The following is a 22525-nucleotide window of genomic DNA, read 5'->3' on the forward strand; positions in this document are numbered from 1 at the left end:
AAAATTAGAAAAACGCATTGAAGTTAACAGGCGTCGATATAATTTTGACAGCGGCAATTTTTATGTGCGCGACAATTTTTATACAACTTTTTGGTCACATCGACTTTTTCCACTGGCAAATTTTTGCAGCAGTTTCATAAAACAATTCGCAGGTGGCGAAATGCAGAAATTCCCCGCGAATCCGCGCCTGGCGAGTAAATGTGCCCATTACTGGTTGTAATGAGTAGGAGTATCAGCACAGGGGTCTCATACATAGAACCCAATTCAGCAGTCTTTAGAACACTCAGCATGCGGGTGAGTCTTGGGTTTTATCCCAAATACTTGCCATTGGCTGGAGTAGTTGATACAAAGGGGGGAATTTAATATGGTCGATAACACAAAATTAGTTTGTAATGTGAAAAAATGTGTATGTAACAAAATTTCGCAATAGCAAACCGTTTTTCGCGACAAAATATTTAACCAAACTCCAGAGCAGCTGTTAAAGTTTCGCAATGCGCAATTAAGATTCGCAATGAATTTAAAGCCTGAAGAAGACTATTACATTGCGACGGGAGAATTTGTATTTGCAAAGATTTTACGCTTTAATAATTCTATTACAGTTCCCCCATGAGGGGCAATGTAATTAAAAGTCACAAGCGTTACTTAAAATGGCGCCTTGGCGAATGTTTAGCGCTGCTCGCAATGTAAAATCACATTGTGCTAAGCAAAGGTTTATTACATCCACTGCGAACGTTCGCAAGTTTCCCAATGAAGTCGTTGAGGTCAAAAAGGACTCAAACATGGCCGCTAACATTCGCAATCGTCTTTGTGCAGGTTTTTTACACTAGCGAAACATATTTCATTCCCCCATAGAGTCTTACAGGGATTATTGAATATTGTCTCTGCATAACATTCTCCACTAGGTGTCGCCAGATGCCCAACGCTGTGCCGCAGCCTCACCTGTAACGCGCATTTCTTGCACATCTGAAACACCTGCAGTATCTGAGATCCCATCTGTGCGGCTGTTTCCCTGAGTCGTCCCAGGGGCTTCAGTTGTGGCACAGCTTGGCCAGACTTCCCCACACACAGCTCTTGTGCCAGGATAAAGCCTCGCTATTTGTCACAAACACAGGATTTCTTACGTGCCATTGGACACATAGCTGCAGGCTTTCAGCATGGGCAGAATACAGCCCTCCAGCAGTTAAAGGGGAACTATAGTGAAAAGGAAAATGTAATATAAGCTTCATCATACTGAAATACAAAACTTTTAATACAATCAATTAAATATTCTGCATTGTTTCTGAAATAATCAAGTTTATCTTCACTATTCCTCTCTCAGCATCTGTTTCTCTTCATTCTCTCTTCATGCAGCAGTTGGGTGTCAGATAATCACTGACAGTTAGATCCAATATATCTTATAGGGGGGCTCCTTTTGCCTAGAAGATGTATTAGAGCTCACTCTATTAGGATCACCAGACATCATGTCTCTCTACATGCAGGATTTGTGCAAAAGGCAGTTATTTTGTTAGATTTTATTTGTACTGGAATCAGCCATTTGAGTGAGCGCTAATCCTTCTACTAGGAAAGGGAGACCCCCCTATAAGATATATTGGATCTAACTGTCAGTGAATATCTGACAACCAACTGCTGCATGAAGACAGAATGAAGAGAAACAGATGCTGAGAGAGGAATAGTGGAGATAAACTTGATTATTTCAGAAACAATGCAGAATATTTAATTAATTGTATTTAGAACGTTTCTTATTTCAGGATGATGAAGCGTATATTACATTTTTATTTTCACAATAGTTCTCCTTTAAATAAGCATCTCCTGCTGCTCCCTGAGACTTTGTCCTTGGCAACTGGATGGAGTGCAAGCTCTGTGTCACTTATAAATAATACTGGAGAGAGATGGTCATGGTCTCAAGGTGACCTTAGCACCCACCAGCAGCACCCGGCCAATTAGCACTGCACCCTTCAGACGTCTCCCCTTCCATTTTGAGGACTCGTTTGCATTGTATCGCTCTTCCTACCTCTCGCTTTGCTAATCCCCCCGCTCCATAAAGTGTAATTAGTTTTCCATTAATACCTTGATTATAAATGCTGTCACCCTGAGTGGAGACAGGACACCCCCATCTGAGGCTGATGGAGAGGAAGAAAGAGGAGGCGGCAGAAGTTAATTACAAACATGATTCCATAATGACTTCATATACTCATTGACTTGTCGTGTGTTCATTGTGTAGTTATTATTCGGATGTGTCTGTAATCCAATCTAATACATTTATTTATATATTTATATATATATATATATATATATGAGCAAGAGAACTAAGTGGTGCCAAATTGCATTTAGCTGTTGCTCCAGGGGCCACAAAAGAAAACGGATCTTCTATGGGGGGTCAACCTGAGCCCCGTATTGGGCAGACGGAGATGTCATGTGACCCAGCTGCCCAGTAGCGTTGGGATAACCTGCACATTGTGTTGGACACATTCACTGGGGCGTAAGAAACAAAGGTCTTTCCCCATGTGAATCTAGAATATTTACAACTCAAATGTCAACTGCCAACTCCAATGGGAACAGAAATGTGATGTGTGAAAGTTCCTCAAGGGCAAAGGCTGCTGCAGGTCTAGTAACCCATAGCAACGAATTAGCAGGCTGCTCCTGATTGGCTGCTATGGTGCCCCCCAGTTTGTGAGGTGTTAGTGATCTGCAGACAGACAATCTAACAATGACACAGAAAATAAAGATGTTATTGTTATTATATGAAGATCCTTAAATTCCCCTGGCTCCCCCCCAGCCATGTTTCTTTCAGTTCAATTAGTGGAACATGAAATCCGTTACTCGCCTGAGTGACTGACACATTCTGTGCCGATTTTACAGCATCGCACCCCCCGGGGTCTCTCATCCCCTGCAAGACTAGAAATCATTCCTTCTATCTGCTGAGCTTGTTATTTCCATAGGAAACGACTGAGGCAAAGTCTCTCCCAGCACCTGCTTATGTGGCACCCCCCAATCTGGATCTCACCCCCGGTCATCAAACAAGTGGGGATACACGATGGTAATGAGCAGCTTCAGTTCAGCTAAAGTAGGAGTAACCCCACCCCTTCTGTTGTGCCCAGGGCTGTGCCTCTCCTGCCGACCAATAGTGTAATTCTGACTATTGTCCAACCAATGGGATTGCCCAAAAAGCAGCAATCCCCCCCGCCCAACCCCATGATGTATGAATTGCCCCCCCCAAAGCGCCTCTTCTTAATCTATGGATTGCCTTAGAGTAAAAATGATTTCCTCACTCCAAAAAAAGGAGAATCAGATCAGTCCCTGGATCCACTTTATACTATAAGGGGCAAATTTATCAAGCGTTGCATTTGAAAAACATTGAAATTTGAATTAAAAAAGACCAACCGAAATTAAATCAAAGTTTCTTTTTGGCCAGATAGGTCCGTTTTTGATCAAATAGATACTTTTTTTTTTTAAATTCGAATTTTCACTTCGACCATTGATAAATTTGTCCCTAAATATTAATATCAGTAATGGTTGCTAAAAAGGCATCCGACCCTTCCTTGAAGTTTCTGATGTAAAGGTTCGAATTGAATTTCTGGGTTTGTCACATGTTTAAGCCGATTGCCTGGCAACACCAAAGCTCAAGACTCCCCTTTAGCTACTGGAGCAACATTACCCTCCCCCCCCCTCACATATCACCAGCCCCGGGCTCTAACCGTGTCCTTATACCGCAGGAATGGACCAGGTCCGGACTGAGAATTCAAATAGGCCCTGGCATTTCAGTCACACAGAGGCCCAATCAGCCGACATAGAGGCCCAAACAGTCCCCACCAGCCCACTAAATAGTGACTTTCTATGGGACTTATTAGCAGCCCCTCTGGCATTTGCCAGAACCCAAAGATTGCCAGTCCGGGCCTGGAATGGACTAACACTTATCACTAGGGTCACACTCAATATTTTCTTTCTATAAATGTTCATTAGAAGACTCAGGAGCAGCTGCAAATGGGATTTTCATTCGACTGTGTCAGTTGATTTGAGCCAATAAATTCCCATCCCCAGACTTGTGTGGAACAGTGACCCCTGGTGTTCGGTTATGAAACTGCTCTGCTGATTCTGAGGTGCAATAAAGTCATTTCTCTTCTAGTCCTGTTGCTGCAACTTCTCTGATTTTCCTCTCACTAAAGTCTCCCCTACACCCCGGGGATTGAGCAGCTGATGGGGGAGACACAAGTAGTAATGAGGCAAAGATTAGGGGGATCATTAGTGAATAGCCCTGTCCCTGCACCTCATTATCACGCTCTTCCCTTCCCAGTGTTTCAGGGCTGTTGGGACAGAAATGGACTATTATTTCTCTAAATCCAGAGATAATTCTGAGGATCTTTGGAAGAACATTCTGACTGGACTTGTCCCCCCCTGAACCCAGGACTGTACCGAGAACCCAACTCCAGCAGTGAAACAGTTACTGTACCTGCCACTGGATCAGACTAAAACATGGATTTAACCCGAATCATCTGATACTCCCAACTATATCCCTCTTTAACCCTGTACTATCCTTATCTACTATATCCCTCTTTAACCCTGTACTATCCTTATCTACTATATCCCTCTTTAACCCTGTACTATCCTTATCTACTATATCCCTCTTTAACCCTGTATTATCCTTATCTACTATATCCCTCTTTAACCCTGTATTATCCTTATCTACTATATCCCTCTTTAACCCTGTATTATCCTTATCTACTATATCCCTCTTTAACCCTGTACTATCCTTATTTACTATATCCCTCTTTAACCCTGTACTATCCTTATCTACTATATCCCTCTTTAACCCTGTATTATCCTTATCTACTATATCCCTCTTTAACCTGTATATCCTTATTCTACTATTATCCCTCTTTAACCCTGTACTATCCTTATCTACTATATCCCTCTTTAACCCTGTACTATCCTATTACTATATCCCTCTTTAACCCTGTACTATCCCTATCTACTATATCCCTCTTTAACACTGTACTGTCCTCTATCTACTATATCCCCTCTAACCCTGTATTATCCCTATCTATTATCTTCCATTGACCCCTTTAACCCTGTTTACCCTGTCGACTATATTCCCCTTTAACTCTTATTATCTCTATCTACTATATCCCTTTAACCCTGTATTATCCCTACTATATCCCTCTTTAACCCTGTATTATCCCTATCTGCTGTATCCCCTTTAACCCTGTATTACCCTATCTACTATATCCCTTTAAACCAGTAGTATCCCTATCTACTGTATTCCCCTTTAACACTGTATTTCGACCATCGAATGATTGAACGATTCTAAGTAAAAATTGTTCAACTTATTCGACCATTCGATAATCGAGTATTGTCTCTTTAACTTCATACTTGACCACTTTAAACCTACGAGCTGCAATGTAGCCTATGGGACCTTCCCCAGCACTTTCTAAGCTTTTTTGATCGAATAAAAATCCTTCGATCATCGCTAAAATGTTCGAATCTGTTGATTCAAAGAATTTTATCGTGCCAACCTAAAATTAGCTAAAAATAACCTATTAGCTTTTACTGAGCTCACTCCCCCATTACACCAGTCAGTGTCGGGATAACTGAGGTCACCCATAATAACAACTTGACCTAGTTATGAAGTCTCGTCCATTAGTCACAGTATCTGGGCAACTTTCTACTCACTTATCATTTACCCGACAACAGGGCCAGGCCAAGGGCACCCGGTCAGCTAACCCCGCCCCCCACATGCGTGATTACATGCGAGCGCACATAACAGAGGTGCAACAAAGGGGAAGTGGAGGGGCAGTTTGGGGCAGGGGAGGGACAAGCTGTGAGCATTTGCAAGCAGAGGAGGTCACTAGTTTTCAGTCTAGTATTTACATTATTCATTGGAGAGTTAGACCTATAGTTACTGTTAGATATTTCTCTGTGTAACAGTGAGATATCCTTAACTATGCACCCCGCCCCTCCCCCATAACCCCATTATACCAGAGCCCTGTCTACACCAGCTTCTCCATAATGTCCCAACTCATGTTCTCCTCCTTGTCTACATTAAACACTCATCCAGCCATTCTTTCCCCTAGCAGAGACCCCCTTCCATTGAGGCCCAATCCAACACAGCTATAGAGATTGTACCCCAAGGAAAAACCAGCCCTGTCTCCCATATATTACGACTGCCCCCCTAATAAGAAAATACAGCATTGAATGTCATTCAAGAACAGTCCTTGTATAGATGGGTCACTACTCAATAAACCAACAAAATCAACCAAATTGCCAAATGTTTATTAGTCATTTACAAACAGATCGATGTTGTGATCTGATTTCTTTCATGTCGGCTGCCATCGGGGACCAAGATGTTATAGTGGGGCCCAAAGATGACAAATGGGCCCCGGTGCCCCCGTCCCTCCCCCCGATGGCTGCCTCAGGTCTTCAGTTCTTCCAGCCTAAGGAAAGAGAGTTCAGTGTTAGACATGGAGCAGGTATGTGTATAAGAATTCTGAAATTCATTTCCATTTACAATTTTATCAATATCATATTTTGTTACATGACTTTTTTTCGTGCTAATTTAAAGGACAACTATATCTATAAGAACATTTTCTCCTGGGCTTCTCTCCATAAAGCCAACTATAATAATAATGAGCAATGTCCTTACCTCTTTGCAGTTGTTTTGCAATGCTCCTCTTCACAGCTGCTTCATCACACAGGTTGCTGATAAAGGGGTGATGGAGAAGCTGCCGTGCGCTTGGTCTTTTTGCTGGGTTTTTCTGCACGCATTCTTGGATGAAGAAATTGAATTCTTCACTCCTGGAAAATGAAATTGAAACAACGTTATAATTACTCATACTATAAATATAACATTTTATGAAAAGTTCATGCCATTAAAAGACTGATACCCCCTTATTTACTTTATGGGGGCCCCATTGACTCCATTGAAAGTGCCCTGGTTTGTGGGCGTTTGTTTGGCAGACCCTCCCTTTTAAAAGTAGTCGGCGGGGAGGATTTAGCACAATTGTAGAACCAGGGCCCAGGAGAAGTCAACGTAAAGAATTACTATTAAACAGATAAGATCCCTTTTTATTATTAAGTTGACTTGAGCAAGTTAGGGACCACCATGTGGGGTTACCTTGATGTGGTATGGTGGCTTAACTAATCTTATGATCATGATTTTAGAACAAAAAACCCTGTTCTTTTAAAATTTATATGTATTTATTTAACTTATTTAGATCTGGTATAAAATTCTTAAAAATCAGCCATAGGTGGGCACCCACAACCCCCCCCCCTTCTTATTAAAAGACTGAGCCCTGAATATCCCATATGTCTCCAGTCCTAGCACAGAAGTCGGAATCTGCTTTCAACTGCCCCCCATGGGGATGTTGCAATTTAGGGAGGGGGCCAGATTATACTTTGCATCTGGGGTGGGGGCCCAGGGGGTGGTGGGGCCCCGGGCCCCCAGTCCAACACTGTATGTCTCCCTATTTATAGTAACTTGCTGACAGTCCTTTGGTTAATCTTCAGTAAGTCTCCTTTACCATAACTTCTCCCTTCCCTATTTCCCCTCCTCTTTCACCCTGACTCTCTCTTTTGCCCACTCCCTTACTCCCATGTCAATTTCCCACCCTCTCCCTCACTCCCTTTTCCTATTTGAGGGGAAATCACTCACCATTTGTCCCAGGTTGGTCTTAAAGCAGGACCAAAAAGAATCTGGTTCATCAGCTGATGTTTACTGAGCTGTCCGTATGCTAAAGGATGTAAGAAAACAATATATAAGAACATGCTGACAATCCCACCATTTATTTCATATCTATAGTCTGTGTATAAAGGGTTCGAGTTATCACTATTCTATGTGACATCACATAAATACTCTCTGACCTTGCGGGTAACAATTGTTTTTGGATTACGATACAGACACAAGAGTTACTTACGGAGATAACCTTCTACCATTTCCAGGGCTGACACTCCCAATGACCAGATGTCCGCCTACATGTTAAAATATGGGGGGAAAAGAGAAATATTAGAGTCGATTCTGCACAGGGAATATTAAACGAATTCCATCAAGCGATTATTCCGATGCTTCTGTTATTAATCCCCCTGACAGTCGGTACTATGTGTAACTGAATAACATATTCATTATAATCATGTCTCTCTGTACTCATATAAAAATACATTTCAAGGGAAAATGACTGAAGCTTGTATTGCTAAATAACTGCACTAAACAGAGAGAATTTTTATTTGACTCGCAGTGTTGGACTGGCCCATTGGGAGACCAGGAAAACTCCCCGTGGGCCCAGGTGTTTGTGGAGCCTCTCGCTTCTAACCATTTGGCCTATTTCATGCTCATTCCCTAGACTCCCTAGACTACGAGAATAAAGAGGGTGAGAGAGGAGAGGAGTATAATATTTTGGAAAGTGGGCCCTAAACCTCAGGTTTTCTGGTGGGCCCCTGGTATCCCAACCCAACACTGCAGAGTGGAACTGTAACTAACTCCAAAAAGCATCAGTAATTGCATGAGGCTGGTTCCTAACATTCCTGTTCCCTGCACTTAGAATCCATTCCCCTCACTCACTTCTCCCCTCTCATAGCAGGGGAACCACTTTACAACTCTGATTTCCCTCTTATGAGAGAGTTCTGTGAAATGAGTGAGCAAAACATTGGCTGCACTTCACCATGAGTAGCCCATATAGATTTAACTAAAGGCAACAATACCTTGTGGTCATAGTCAAGGTTCTTCTTTCTCATACAGGCAAGTGCCTCCGGTGCCATATATGTTAGAGTTCCTTCCGTGCTCGAACTCTTCCTTCCCATGGTGGCGCATGAGAAATCACCTGGAATTGTACGACAAAAGCATGAATTCTAATGCTGAAGATACAGCCCAACAATAAACATGATGGTAACATGAGAATATTAGATCATCTATTTCGTGGAAAGCCTTAGCGCTGGGATTATTGTTTCTTCCCAGATTAAGGCTTCTCAAAGGTCTATTTGATCATTTCTACTCTTGTGAGACAGAGCGAGATAAAACTGACAGAGCAGATTGAACAATAAAACACCCTCACTCCACATTCATTAAAGCTTTACAACATCCTCCCTTTATTCACATTCTAAGGGGAAAAATAATTTTTTTTACTTAGAATTTTTCATGAAAATTATAGATTTGTTTTTTAGATTAATAATCCCCCCATGTTACAAACCATAAAATCTAAATTTGCCATTTCAGACAAGTCAATGGGAGGGGCACATATCTCAACTTAAAAGTTTTCGTGGTCAGTGCTGGGTTTTAGGGAAGCACCGAATCCAGGATTCAGTTCAATGTTCTGCCATTTTCAGCAGGGTTCAGATTCGGCCGAATCCTTGTACCTGGTCAAACTGAATCCCAATCCTTAACATAATGTGACTTTTTATCTCAAAATAAGAAAGTAAAAAACTTTTGACAAGCGATTTGGGGGTTCAGCCAAATCCAAAAAAGTGGATTTTGTGCATCTCTACTGGGTTTAGATTGAAAATAAGACTTATTTATGGGTTTTGAGTGATTCTGGATAAAAGCCCAAAGAAATTGAGTGATTCAGACATTCTCTCGATTTTATCAAGTTTTTTTTTTTAATTAATAAGCTAATATTGTGCTTGTGAATTATGGTCATGGTTCTTAACTAAAGTATGAGATAAATTTGTATTATAGAAAAAAAAACCCTAAAGGGGTTATTTACTAAACTCCGAATGCAAAAATCACGGACATTTATGGACTTTTAAAAAAATCACACATTTTTCAGAATTTATTAAAAACTAAGGATGGAAAAGTCCACATCAGAAAATTCAGCATTTCAGACCTGTCAAGGTTACATATAAGTCAATGGCAGAAGTCCCAATGATTTTTTGATGTGCGTTGGGTTTTGTGCAATACCCCATAGTTTTTGGAGCTTTTGGGCAAAAAAACATAGGAGTTAGGAGTTTTCAGGTGAAAAATCTGAAAAAAATCAGAATTTTCTGGTGAAAAATCCCAAAAATTTTGATTTATTCCCCCAAAGCCAATTTTGGGAAAATGTAATAATAAATAAGCGCAATAAAGCCAATAAGATTGATCAGTGTTTGCAGCAGAACATGTTGAGATGAAAGCAGACTTTGATAAATAACCCCCAAGTATCACTTACCAATCTTAACATTGCCGGATGACGTCAGCATTAGATTGATGGGCTTGATGTCATGATGGATGACTTCCACTGTCTCTAGGTGGCACAGACCCTGGGAATAAAAGTAAGAATATAAATATTTTCATGCTTTCATAGCAAATTGAATATATTGTGAATAGTATGGAGGAGGTTTACGTGTGACATACCTTTATCACCTCTTTACAGATATAAGCCGTCCACTTCTCGCCCAAAGAATTGTTTTTCCTTCCGCTCATGAGGTCACGGATGGTCCCACCAGTGCACAGTTCCATAGAGATCTAGAAGACAAATAAAGAACATAAAGTACATATCAGCTACAATTTTATTGGGAATCATGGGGTCACAGCTCTCTCTCCTTACAATATGCAACTGTAACAATGTACCTATGTATTTGTGCAAATGTTAATATATATATATATAGAAGTATCTAGTGCACATAACATTACACTGTGAGAAACAAAATATATAATAATCGGTGCTCATTGCCGGATATGGTTAAGCTTTGCATGAGGCAATACGGGTGTGTAAGACCCTTCCATGCAATAGTTTACTATAAAATACTCTATATGCAGTGGTTTTAGCTTCTACTTGTTGTACCTTATGAGAGTTGCAATTGGGCTGTGGTTACATACATTGTGCTCTTTTTTACCAAGCTATTCCTATCTCCATGTAACACCAAAGCTTCTATTAATGCTCTTAATTGGAATATTGGGGCACAAAGGAGTATGTATGTGAATAAACATTGTCTTACCGATAGACCTTTATTCGGCGTGCTCCTGCGCGGGGCCCGGTGATAAAATGCCCCGTAAAACTTGATGACATTGCGGTGGCCGGTGACCTTCCGGAGGATTTCCAGTTCTTCTTCCTGGTATTTTTCATTCTAAATTCAAATAAAGTTAAATAAAATGAATACACTTACCATATAAAATACCCCACCTAGTTATGAAGAATTACCGCTTCTAAAAACGATCCACTTATTTGTATAGTTACAGGGTGATTAGGGATCATTTATAAAGAGCCAAAGAGAAGTGCACAAGCACTAAGGAGCACAACAAGCAGGACCCTTAGTGATTGGTCAGGGAGAGCTTTGGGGTCTCGCTTCACTCTGTACCCCACCTGCCAAAAGCATTAGGGCAGCTCTGTTTTGGGGTACAGAGGCCTGTGCCAATTTATTTTCCATGGAAGGCAGAGTATAAAAAACAATTTGTACCCTGCAGACTTTCATGATGTAAAAGACCCATATTGAGTTTGAGAAAAAAATGCACAACCATCAGGTGTAGGGGCCCCTAAGGAGAAAGGCCACTTGGGCCCCCCAGTCTGACCCTGCCTGGGAACTTGCCAGTATTTGGTCAGCATGTTCTACTTCTACTGATAATCATAACATTGGTGGAACCAAAGGCTTATTAGTATCTAATAACAGTAAGAGTGTGAAGTCATTACCTCCGGGTCATTGATGATCTTTATGGCCACTTCTTTTTGTAGGTCAATATGCCATCCCTGGAACAGAAGCAGAGAAAGAAGCTCCATCATGATTATGAACATAACAGTTTGGTAAAGCAACAGATATAGCGTGGGACTAGGGTAAGGTTTAGGGGCAGATTTATCAAGGGTCAAATTTCGAGGGGTTAAATACCTAAAAATTCGACCATCGAATGCAACAAATTTGAATTTGATTATTGAATTTGGATATATTTCAAAAAGTTGAGCATTCGTTGGATCGATCATCGATTGAACAATTTTTATTCCATCAAAAAACGATTTTTACTTCGAATCATTCAAATCATTCGAATTGATGGAATTTAGCCTATTCGATAGACCAAGTACCCAAAAAATTACTTCGAAATTTGAATTTTTGCATTCGAATCCTTCACCAGAGCTTAGTAAATCTGCACCTTAGTGTCAGACTCACAGACACACGACAAATACACAAAGGACAATATTGTAGAGAGTAAGACCAATGGGAAGAATTATAGAATCACTAAAATACGTGATATTGAATAAAATATCTCACCAGATGAACTCGACAAAATGGACCCTCTCCAATGACTCTTCCGATTTTTAGATGTTTCTCGGTTTTCTAAAAGGAGACATTATAAATAACAATATTAAAATAATGTAATACATTTATATGAGGAGCACGGGTGGGATAGGGAGAAACTGGAAGGGGTTTAAGTTAAGCTTTTAGGTTCAGCTTCTTTTCTGAAAATAGTCCAAAATAAACTACAATCTACAATTTGACCTTATTTATCATTGAACAAACTCGATAAAACTGTTTTGGAAAAAACTAGAAAAATTTGTGTTATTGTTAAAAAAAAAAGAACTTTCTGGGATTTCTGCTCGAAACACTCAGCACAGACCATAAAATTCAAATTTGAAATGGGACTTTTGCCATTGACTTGTACAGGACCCGGCAGCTTGGAGATGACGTATTTTCAGATTCAGACAATTAGCAGCCTTGGGGGATAATAAATCTAGAAAAATTCCAGTTTCTCGAGTTTTTAGCATTTGGACTCCAATATTAATAACTTTTGCTTACCGGGAGTATCTTTGAGAGGCGGAGTTTTGTTTTCCTCCTGGGGAAAGAAAAAAAGGTTTTTATCAGATGAGCTCAGTTTATTATAAAGAAAATGATGAGTGAAAGGCAGGTATTAATGCCGGACACCCGTGATATCTCCTAGTTAAGCCATTTGTGCTTCAATTACCTAAAACCTCTAGCTTAAAGGGGAATTCACCTGTAAGTTAACTTTTACTATATTAAAGAATGGCTAATTCTAACCAACTTTCCACTTGGTCCTCGTCATTTATTTTCTAGTTTTTTTTTTAATTATTTGCCTTTTTCTTCTCTTTCCAGCTTTCAAATAGAGGGGGGGGGGTCACTGACCTCATCTACAAACAAATGCTCTGTAAGGCTACAAATGTATTGTTATTGCTACTTTTTATTCCTCAGTTTTATATTCAGGCCTCTCAAATTCATTTTCCAGTCTCTTATTAAAATCAATGCATGGTTGTCAGGGTAATTTGCACCCTAGCAACTCATTTTCTAAAATTGCAAACAGGAGAGCTGCTGAATAAAAAGCTAAATAAGTCAAAAACCACAAATAACAATAAATTAAAACTAAAGGCAAATGGTCTCAGAATATCCCTCTCTACATCATATGAACAGTTGATTCACAGGTGAACAACCCAATTAAAGAAGAAGCACATTATCCAAACGACTATATTTGTGCCCCTAATCAAACAGAGCTAAAGAGCAGGCTGGTTGGTTGTTATTTTGTGCCAAGTCATTTCTGTTTAAACTGTCATTGATCACTGAGCAGGAATTTGCTAAACAATTCAAACTATAATAATTAACCCCCGTAATGTGTAGCCTTACAGAGCATTTGTTTTTAGATGGGTCAGTGACCCCCATTTCAGAGCTGGAAAGAGCCAGAAGCAGAAGGCAAATAATTCAAAAATGGTTAAAATATAAACAATGAAGACTATTTCGAACAATGTAACAAACTAAAAGTTAACATGAAACTGAACGACCCCTTTAAGAGAGAAAATGAGAAAATATTGGTTTTGTGAGAATATGATGAAGTAGAGAATATGATGGAATCCATCTCATTTCTTCCATTATAGTTTTTTACTCTTTGATTATTTTCTGCTTACCTGACAGTGGAGGAAGTTGATGGATTGGGTTGGTGGTTGGGGGAGTTGATGGAATTCTCCCCCTCGTGCTCAATCACTTGTTCTTCCTGTTTAACATAGAAAATAAAGATCAGGAACAAATATTTGCTATATCCTCTTAATTCCAGCACAATTGTGGCTGCACTCCAAGGGGGACATTTACTAAAGGGCAAAGTGGCATAAATTCGCCAGCGTGATGTCATTTCGGCACTTCTAGCGATTTACTAATGGTAGTTGGTGTAATTTCGCCAAGGAGATAGACTCTGGCGCAACTTCGCCCTCTAACGCCAGGCACATTTTCGGCAGTGTTACTATGCAAATTTATTTTTTCAAAGTTTTTGATATTACTGAATGTTACCTCTATCTAATCTAGTGCAATACAGTAGATAGAACTTCCTCAAAAAATAGTTGGAAATTTTTCTAGGTCCCATAAAACGCTGGTGTTTTTTTCCCTATTTAAAGGGTGATTGACTGAAAAAGATCGTAAATGTTTCCCCTTCCCATTATATTTACTAACATATGGCACCTAAACTATACAGTGGGCACATGTGTAGGACATTATAACAACTTTATATCATTTTATTAAGGTTCCCTGGCCTTGTGTAGTGTAATGTATTTGCTGCAGCATATACGCCCATTGTACTTTAACTGCACACCGTATGCTCATTAGCCAACGCTAGAGTAACTTCCAACTGCTGAGCGTAATTTCGCTGGCGTAATTTTGCCAGTGTTCATTACCCTGTGTGCAACTTCGGATCTTTGTGAATTACGCAAATTTACACCTGGCCAAGTGTTGTGATGTGCACGAAGCCGGCGCTGGCCAATTTTAACAAGTTGCATCTGCTACAATTGCACATGATCATAACTACAGGTACAACTGAGCTTCATTTAGAGCCCCTGTGTATTTGGAATTTAGTTATGGGGGAACAGGGGCCAAAAGAATAATTTGTGTGATTTGATTGGATAGGGGCCTGAGTTGGGACCAAAATAAGTTTAAATGGATTAATATTATAAATGAGCTCAAACCTGAGCACTTTCCTCCGGCTCCTCCTCATTTCCCAGATCCTCTTCCTCTGGGCTTTCCTGGCAGTTGTTGGTGCCAGATGATTCCTGGTAAATAGAAACAATTAGTGAAACATCTATCAAGGTGACAAATATTATCATGTGCATTTAGCTCCCCTAAGGGCTCCTAGAGACGAGCGTTTTTAGCTGCGCTTCCCTGTGCTCCAGTTTCATGTGTTCAGCCGCAGGGGAGCGCAGGAGTAGATGCACTGAATTCTTTTCAATGGGGCTGTACTCACACAGACACATGTAAGTGAGGAGCGCAGGTTGGGACGCAGCATGTTGCATTTTTCCTGCATTCTGTGCTTACATGCATCTGTGAAGTGCAGCTAAAAACACTCATCTGTAAGAGCCCTAAAGAAATTATGGGGGAAAAGGGGCCTATAGAGTAGTTTGTGTGATTTGATTGGATAGGGGCCTGTGTTGGGCCAAAATAAGTTTAAAGGGAATAAAGTTATAAATGAGCTCAAACCTGAGCACTTTCCTCCGGCTCCTCCTCATTTCCCAGATCCTCTTCCTCTGGGATTTCCTGGCAGTTGTTGGTGCCAGATGATTCCTGGTAAATAGAAACAATTAGTGAGGCATCTATCAAGGTGACGTGATTAAAAGTATCATTAAAGATATTTATTATCAGAAGCATTTGGCTCCACTAAAGAAGTTGTTTGGAATTTATGGGGGAAGTTATGGCTGATGATATTGCCAGGCTCCACTATTGACTCCTGGTAAATAGAGAGACACCACTTGTGTAACATCCAGGTGAGGTGCTTAACGATATCAATAAAAACATGTTTTCACATCTATTCTCTAAATTGCATCTGCTGCAATTGCACATGATCATAACTAAGGGCACAATTGTGCTTCATTTAGAGCCCCTGTGCATTTGGAATTTAGTTATGGGGGAACAGGGGCCTATAGAGGAGTTTGTGTGATTTGATTGAATAGGGGCCTGTGTTTGGACCAAAATAAGTTTAAATGGATTAATATTATAAATGAGCTCAAACCTGAGCACTTTCCTCCGGCTCCTCCTCTTTTCCCAGATCCTCTTCCTCTGGGCTTTCCTGGCAGTTGTTGTTGCCAAATGATTCCTGGTAAATAGAAACAATTAGTGAGGCATCTATCAAGGTGATGTGATTAAAAGTGTCATTAAAGACAATTATTATCACATGCATTTAGCTCCCCTAAAGAAGTGGTTTGGAATTCATGGGGGAACAGGAGCCTATGGAGACGTTTGTGAGATCTGATTGGATAGGGGCCTGAGTTGAGGCCAAAATAAGTTTAAATGGTTTAAAGTAATCCTAAAAATGCATTAGTCAGCTCTTATTGAGCTCCACCTGGCTATGGTATTGCTCAGCTCCTCTACTAGTGGTCTATTTCTCCACTATTGACTCCTGGTAAATAGAGAGAGAGACAGGGGTGATCATGGTCCCTCCGCTGCCTGAGACAGCTGCAGTTGCTGCCGCCCCCCTCCCCCAGAAATTCATCTCTTAAAGAACCAGAAGAAGCATTTTTGCTGCCCCTGGTACCTAATGGGGCACTGCTGCCTGAGGCGACAGCCTTAACTCGCCTCATTGGTGAAGCTCCCCTGGAGAGAGACCACTTGTGTACCATCTAGGTGAGGTGCTTACAAGTATTATTAAAAACTAGGGATGCTCCGAGTCCAGGATTTGGGATTCGGCCTTTTTCAGCATGATTTGAATTTGGCTGAATCCTTATGCTCGGCGGAACCGAATCCAACTCCTAATTTGCATATGTAAATTAGGGGCAGGGGGGAAATATCGTGACTTTTTGTCAAAAACACGGAAGTCAATTTTTTTTCCCCTATTCATACCTAATTTGCATATCCAAATTGGGATATTTTTCGCACAGGATTCGGGGGTTCTACCGAATCCAAAATAGTGAATTCAGTGCATCCCTATTAAAAACATGTTTTATCACATCTATTCAGCTCCCTGGGGAAACTACTAATATTAATATTTTATTGGTTTTGTGAGATCAACTCAGCTGAGTAGAGAATATGATGAAATCCATCTCATTTCTTCCATTATAGTTTTTTACTCTTTGATTAATTTTCTGCTTACCTGACAGTGGAGGAAGTTGATGGATTGGGTTGGTGGTTGGGGGGAGTTGATGGAATTCTCCCCCTCGTGCTCAATCACTTGTTCTTCCTGTTTAACACAGAAAATAAAGATCAGGAAAAAATATTTTTTCTCATAATTCCAGCACAATTGTGGCTGCACTCCAAGGGGGACATTTACTAAAGGTGAAGTGGCTAATGCTGCGTAAATTCACCAGTGTGATGTCATTTTGGCACTTCACTGGCGTAATTTCGGCAGAGAGATAGACTCTAGTGCAACTTCACCCTCTAACGCCAGGTGAATTTTTGGTAGTGTTACTACGCAAATTCACTAAGTTTTTGATATTACTGAACGTTAACTCTATCGCCAGACTTGCCTTCCCACCTCAGACCAGGCAAAGTGCAATAGAGTAGATAGGACTTCCTCAAAAATTAGTTGAAACAGTTTCTAAGTCCCAAAAAATGCTGGTGTTTTTTCCTATTTAAAGGGTGATAGACTGAAAAAGATCAAATTTTTTTGGGGGTACCCTCCTTCCCCCTACATTTACTAACATATGGCACCTAAACTATACAGTGGGCACATGTGTAGGGCATTATAACAACTTTTATTTTCATTAAGGTTCCCTGGCCTTGTGTAGTGTAATGTATTTGCTGCAGCATATACGCCCATTGTACTTTAACTGCACACCGTATGCTCATTAGCCAACACTAGCGCAAATTCAAACTGCTGAGCGTAATTTTGTTGGGGTCATTTTTACAGCGGTCGTTACCCTGTGCGCAGGAGCTGGCGAATTTTCACCGGTTAGTGAATTTGCCCCCAAGTTGCATCTGCTGCAATTGCACATGATCATAACTACAGGTACAACTGAGCTTCATTTAGAGCCCCTGTGTATTTGGAATTTAGTTTCGGAGGATCAAGGGCCAACAGTAGTGTGATTAATTGAATAGGCTGGTTGGACCAAAATAAGTTTAAATGGATAATTATAATGAGCTCAACTGAGCACTTTCCTCAGTCCTCTCTTCCCAGATCCTCTTCCTTGGGCTTTCCTGGCAGTGTTGGTGCAGATGATTCCTGTAAATAGAAACAATTAGTGAGCATCTATCAAGGTGACGTGATTAAATATTCATAAATGACTCATTTATACTCTAGAGCACTTTCCTCGGCTCCCACTCAATTCCAGAGTCCTCGTTTGACTTACCTGGATGCATTTCCTGGCAGCTACACATTGTGGATACTAAGCCTAAGTAGTATAGTCCATGGGTAATATAGATTAATTACAATAAGTTTATGGATTGAGGCATTTCTATTTCAGAGGGGTTGACGTTGGGATTATAGTATATTAAAGATATTTATTATCAAAGCATTTGCTCACTAAAGAAGTTGTTTTGGGAATTTATGGATGATTTTTTGGACAGACATAATAAAAGGCTATTGTGATACTAAGCTCTATAGTTAGTATAGATATGGTATATAGAATTTTAATTAAAAGTAGGGAGGGTGTGTGTATGGATGCTGGGTTTCATTGAGGGTTGAACTTGATGACTTGCTTTTTCAACCCAATTAACTATGTAACTATGGGGAAGTTATGGCTGAGATATTGCCAGCTCCACTATTAACTCCTGGTAAATAGAGGACACCACTTGTGTAACATCCAGGTGAGGTGCTTAACGATATCAATAAACATGTTCACATTATTCTCTAAGTTGCATCTGCTGCAATTGCACATGATCATAACTAAGGGCACAATTGTGCTTCATTTAGAGCCCCTGTGTATTTGGAATTTAGTTATGGGGGAACAGGGGCCTACAGAGTAGTTTGTGTGATTTGATTGAATAGGGGCCTGTGTTGGGCCAAAATAAGTTTAAATGGATTCAAGTTATAAATGAGCTCAAACCTGAGCACTTTCCTCCGGCTCCTCCTCATTTCCCAGATCCTCTTCCTCTGGGCTTTCCTTGGCAGTTGTTGGTGCCAGTTTGTTCTTCTTGCACTGGTTCCTCCTGAGTAAGAAAGATAAAGTTAGTCATTGGATAAACTTACTAGAAGACAAATGTGCCTTTTATAAAGTCAGTGAACACAACTTCAGGAATAAAATAATTTATATTTCATCTATGTTGAGTGTTTCTGGACTACTTACTTGGCAGCTGGTAACGCCAGAGGTCTCGGTTGTTTCCTGGTTAAGAGAGAAAAAGTCAAGATTACAAATGAGCTTCGTTTTTTAGAGAAGAAGTATAAATACTCGGTCTGTCTGGTTTGTTCTTTTTTACTTACTTGGCTGATGACTTGGCCAATTTCAATTGGTTGTACCTGGATAAGAGAAAAAAAAAATCAGATCCATAAATCTCTATAGTATGTACAGAGTAGGGGCAGATTTATTAAGGGTGAATTGTAAATTTGAATTTTTGAGTTGGATTTTTGCTCACAAATTTGAGTTGGGAATAATCCAAACTTGAATTTGGATTTGAGATGTATCATACATTGACCCTGGGAACAATTTAAATTTTACTGTCTGCCACCTAAAACCTGCCATGTTCATGTAGAGGTCCAGTGACCCATTTTAAAAAGTCAATAGCCTTCCTGACATTCAAGGTTTTTTTCAGCGAAAAAACTCGATCCAAGTTTAGTGAAATTCAATTTGCGTTTTTGGGTCAGCAATATTCTTTTGAGTTTTAGACTTTCAAGTTTTTTCTTAAATCCCCCCATTTGAGTTGTGAATATACTCATATTTATTAGAGTAAAAAAAAAAATTCACTGAAACTCTCAATTCGACCTTTGATAAATCTACTACCAAGTGTTTAATGGAAATCATATTAGATGCTAATCATGTCCATTGCGCCAACCAACTCTGCCTGCATCAATCCCAATCTGCTTTCCTGACAGATCCCATGAGAGTATTACCAGTTTATCCTGGTTAAGAGCAATGGTATAAGAGACAGATCACTGCTCTCCTCTAGGAATATCCTGATGTCACAATGAGAGGGCACTCAACTAATAATACTTATATTAAAACAGTGGTTGGAAGTTATGGAGCTGGTCTCAGTAGCGAGAGATTTGGCTGGGGGGCTTACACTCAAGGGGGTATTTATCAACACTGGGCAAATTTGCCCCTGGGCAGTTAACCATGGCAAACAATTAGATTGCTGCATTCATTGTTCTACTTGCAGCTGGCTTTAAAAAGCTAATCACTGATTGGTTGCTATAGGTAACTGCCCAGTGGCAAACTAGCCCAGTGTTGATAAATGAGCATCACGGAATCTAATCTAACAACTTTGATAATCACAGTAATGATGGAGATAGGGAATAAAGCGATATTGTCATGGGAAAACATTTTTTTTTTTAAAATGAATCAGTTAATAGTGCTGCTCCAGCAGAATTCTGCACTGAAATCCATTTCTCAAAAGAGCAAACAGATTTTTTTATATTCAATTTTGAAATCTGGAAATCGGGCTAGACATTTTGTCAATTTCCCAGCTGCCCCAAGTCATGTGACTTGTGCTCTGATAAACTCCAATCACTCTTTATTGCTGTACTGCAAGTTGGAGTTAAAACATCCCCTCCCTTCCCCCCCTTAGCAGCCAAACAAAAGAACAAAAGAACCCCCCTCCCAGGGCTGCTTCTGAAGGTGAAAAATGACACTTTACACTTCAATATTAGAAAAACCGTCACACATAGAAAATAGAAAGTTGTTATATCTGGTAATCTATCTGAAAACAACTAGTTGTTTGAAGATGAACCACCCCTTCAAAAAAGGACTGTATGATACCAACTCCTTTACTGCTTACCAGGCAGAAGCTTTCTGTTGGCTCTTCTTCTTCTCGTGTCTGAGCCTGTTTAAGGAATAAAAAGGCATTAGTTTATAAAATTAAAGTCCTAGCACCCAAGGCAAGTTATCACTAAAGGTGAGTGCATGTTTAGTCTTTGGAAAAAGTGCTTTTGAGTAGATATAATTGATTTTGGATTGTAAGTTCTTTTGGACAGGCCCCTCTTTACCTCTTGTGTTGGGTATTGGTTGTAACTTTTCTTCTATGATTAAAGAATACACCAATATATTGTACAATGCTGCAGAATATGTTGATATTTTATAAATACATGTTATTAATAGTAATAATAATAATAAGGATAAATAAATCCAGGGTGTGTGCAGGGAGGCTAAGGGGCTACTCTATTCTTGCCAGGAGAGAAAAGGAGAAATAATGGAGAAATGTGGCAGTTTGAGAAGAACCCGACCAAACCGTCAGTATCGTTTTTCTTTAGGATCAGTAGGAAGTGGAAATGTATCTGGTGCGGCTTTATCAAGTGTTTCTTAATGAAGCTGAATATAAATCTATAGGTAAGTAAATAACATGCTCTAAATAATGGCAAATTGTCTTATTTCTATTTCTCTTCTACAATTCTTCTCTGCTTACCACAACGATTTCATTCTGATCCAAAGATTCAGTTGATTTGATGGTTTTTTTCTGTTGAAGAATGAAAAAAAAGTTTGTATCACAAAAATGAATCTGCAAATAGGCAACAAGAATTCACTAGAGATATAAGGGGGTTATTTACTAAAACTCAAATGTATCTCGTATTTTTATTAAGCCAAGTTCGACCAAACTCCCATCCCTGATTTTATCTTATTTATCAATTAGACTCTGAAATAAACTAAATAAAATTATGCAAAAACCTGAATCATAAGAATATTTTGGATTTGACTCTCGATTGTTTGGGGTTATCACCAAAAAACCCAAAATTTTCCAGATTATTGGACAAAACCCAATGCAGATCACGATATCTTCAAATTGTAAAACGGACATTTCCTATTGACTTCTGCATGATCTCGATAAGTTTGAGATATCAGATTTAACTAGATGGTGTCGTTTCTGAAGAAACCACAAGATGTTGGCTTTGAAACGCAAGAGGTGTTGGGGCCAGTCGCCCCTGGTGCATAGAGAGTACACAAAGTTGGTAGAATCAGGTTTAAAACGGTAAAAATTGAAGCAGATCAAATTGTACCATTAAAATCAATCCAAAAATCTGATTGGCTGTTTTTGGCTCCACCCACTTTTAAAATTTGAATCCCAGTCCCCCTGTGACCGACTGTGCCAAGTTTGATGTCTCTGCCATTAACTGTGAAAGAATGGCAGCAACTTATATATTGACATTGATTAGCAATAGGTAACATTTGATTGGCTGTTTTAAGCTCCACCCCAGTCACCCAGTCATGGTCTGTACCAAGTTTGGGGCCTCTGGCTTTAAAACTGTGAGAATGGCAGTATTTGAAACTTTTACATTGAAGTCAATAGGTAAAATCTGATTGGCTGTTATTGGCTCCGCCCACTTTTCCTAAATTTTGACCACAGTCACCCAGTGAATAATTGTGCTGAGTTTGGGACACTTGGCATTGACGCCGTAATAATAGCAGCAATTTGGCGTTTTTCATTAAGGTCAATGGCTGAAATCCGATTGGTTGTTGTTGCCCCGCCCCCTTTTTTTTCCTAATTCTGAACCAGAGTCACCAAGTGACTAACACTTTAAGGTTTCGGAATCATGACATTTAACATGTGAAAATGGCAGCAATTTTATATTTTTCTATTG

The 22525-nt window shown here is 39.9% G+C and overlaps 1 protein-coding gene and 1 long non-coding RNA gene across 2 annotated transcripts; both read right to left on the bottom strand.

Moving 5' to 3' along the window:
- Positions 1 to 6251: 6251 nt before the first annotated feature.
- On the bottom strand, positions 6252 to 18177 carry LOC121399758 (traf2 and NCK-interacting protein kinase-like). The gene is made up of 15 exons (XM_041581320.1): positions 18150 to 18177; positions 17955 to 18022; positions 16955 to 17041; positions 13797 to 13882; positions 12682 to 12718; positions 12157 to 12222; positions 11586 to 11642; positions 10897 to 11025; positions 10313 to 10423; positions 10128 to 10218; positions 8689 to 8807; positions 7908 to 7962; positions 7646 to 7724; positions 6638 to 6789; positions 6252 to 6428 (listed from the first exon to the last, which is right to left on the bottom strand). The coding sequence occupies exons 1-15, from the start codon at positions 18175 to 18177 to the stop codon at positions 6415 to 6417; spliced, it is 1179 nt and encodes a 392-aa protein (XP_041437254.1). The 3' UTR covers positions 6252 to 6414.
- Positions 18178 to 18898: 721 nt separating this feature from the next.
- Positions 18899 to 21539, bottom strand: LOC121400074. Its single transcript, XR_005965536.1, has 5 exons — positions 21355 to 21539; positions 20731 to 20775; positions 19220 to 19255; positions 19086 to 19121; positions 18899 to 18948 (listed from the first exon to the last, which is right to left on the bottom strand). It is a non-coding gene; the product is annotated as an uncharacterized LOC121400074 (long non-coding RNA).
- Positions 21540 to 22525: the final 986 nt, after the last annotated feature.

The sequence above is a fragment of the Xenopus laevis genome, chromosome 2L, assembly GCF_017654675.1.
Source record: "Xenopus laevis strain J_2021 chromosome 2L, Xenopus_laevis_v10.1, whole genome shotgun sequence".
In the NCBI taxonomy this organism is placed as follows: domain Eukaryota; kingdom Metazoa; phylum Chordata; class Amphibia; order Anura; family Pipidae; genus Xenopus; species Xenopus laevis.

Coding starts and splice junctions, on each gene's coding strand:
- LOC121399758 (XM_041581320.1), bottom strand. CDS start 18,177: ATGTGTAGCTGCCAGGAAATGCATCCAG. Junction 18,023..18,149: donor CTGCCAGGAAATGCATCCAG/GTAAGTCAAACG, acceptor TTCTATTTACAG/GAATCATCTGCACCAACACT. Junction 10,424..10,896: donor CGCCGAATAAAGGTCTATCG/GTAAGACAATGT, acceptor TTTGTCTTCTAG/ATCTCTATGGAACTGTGCAC.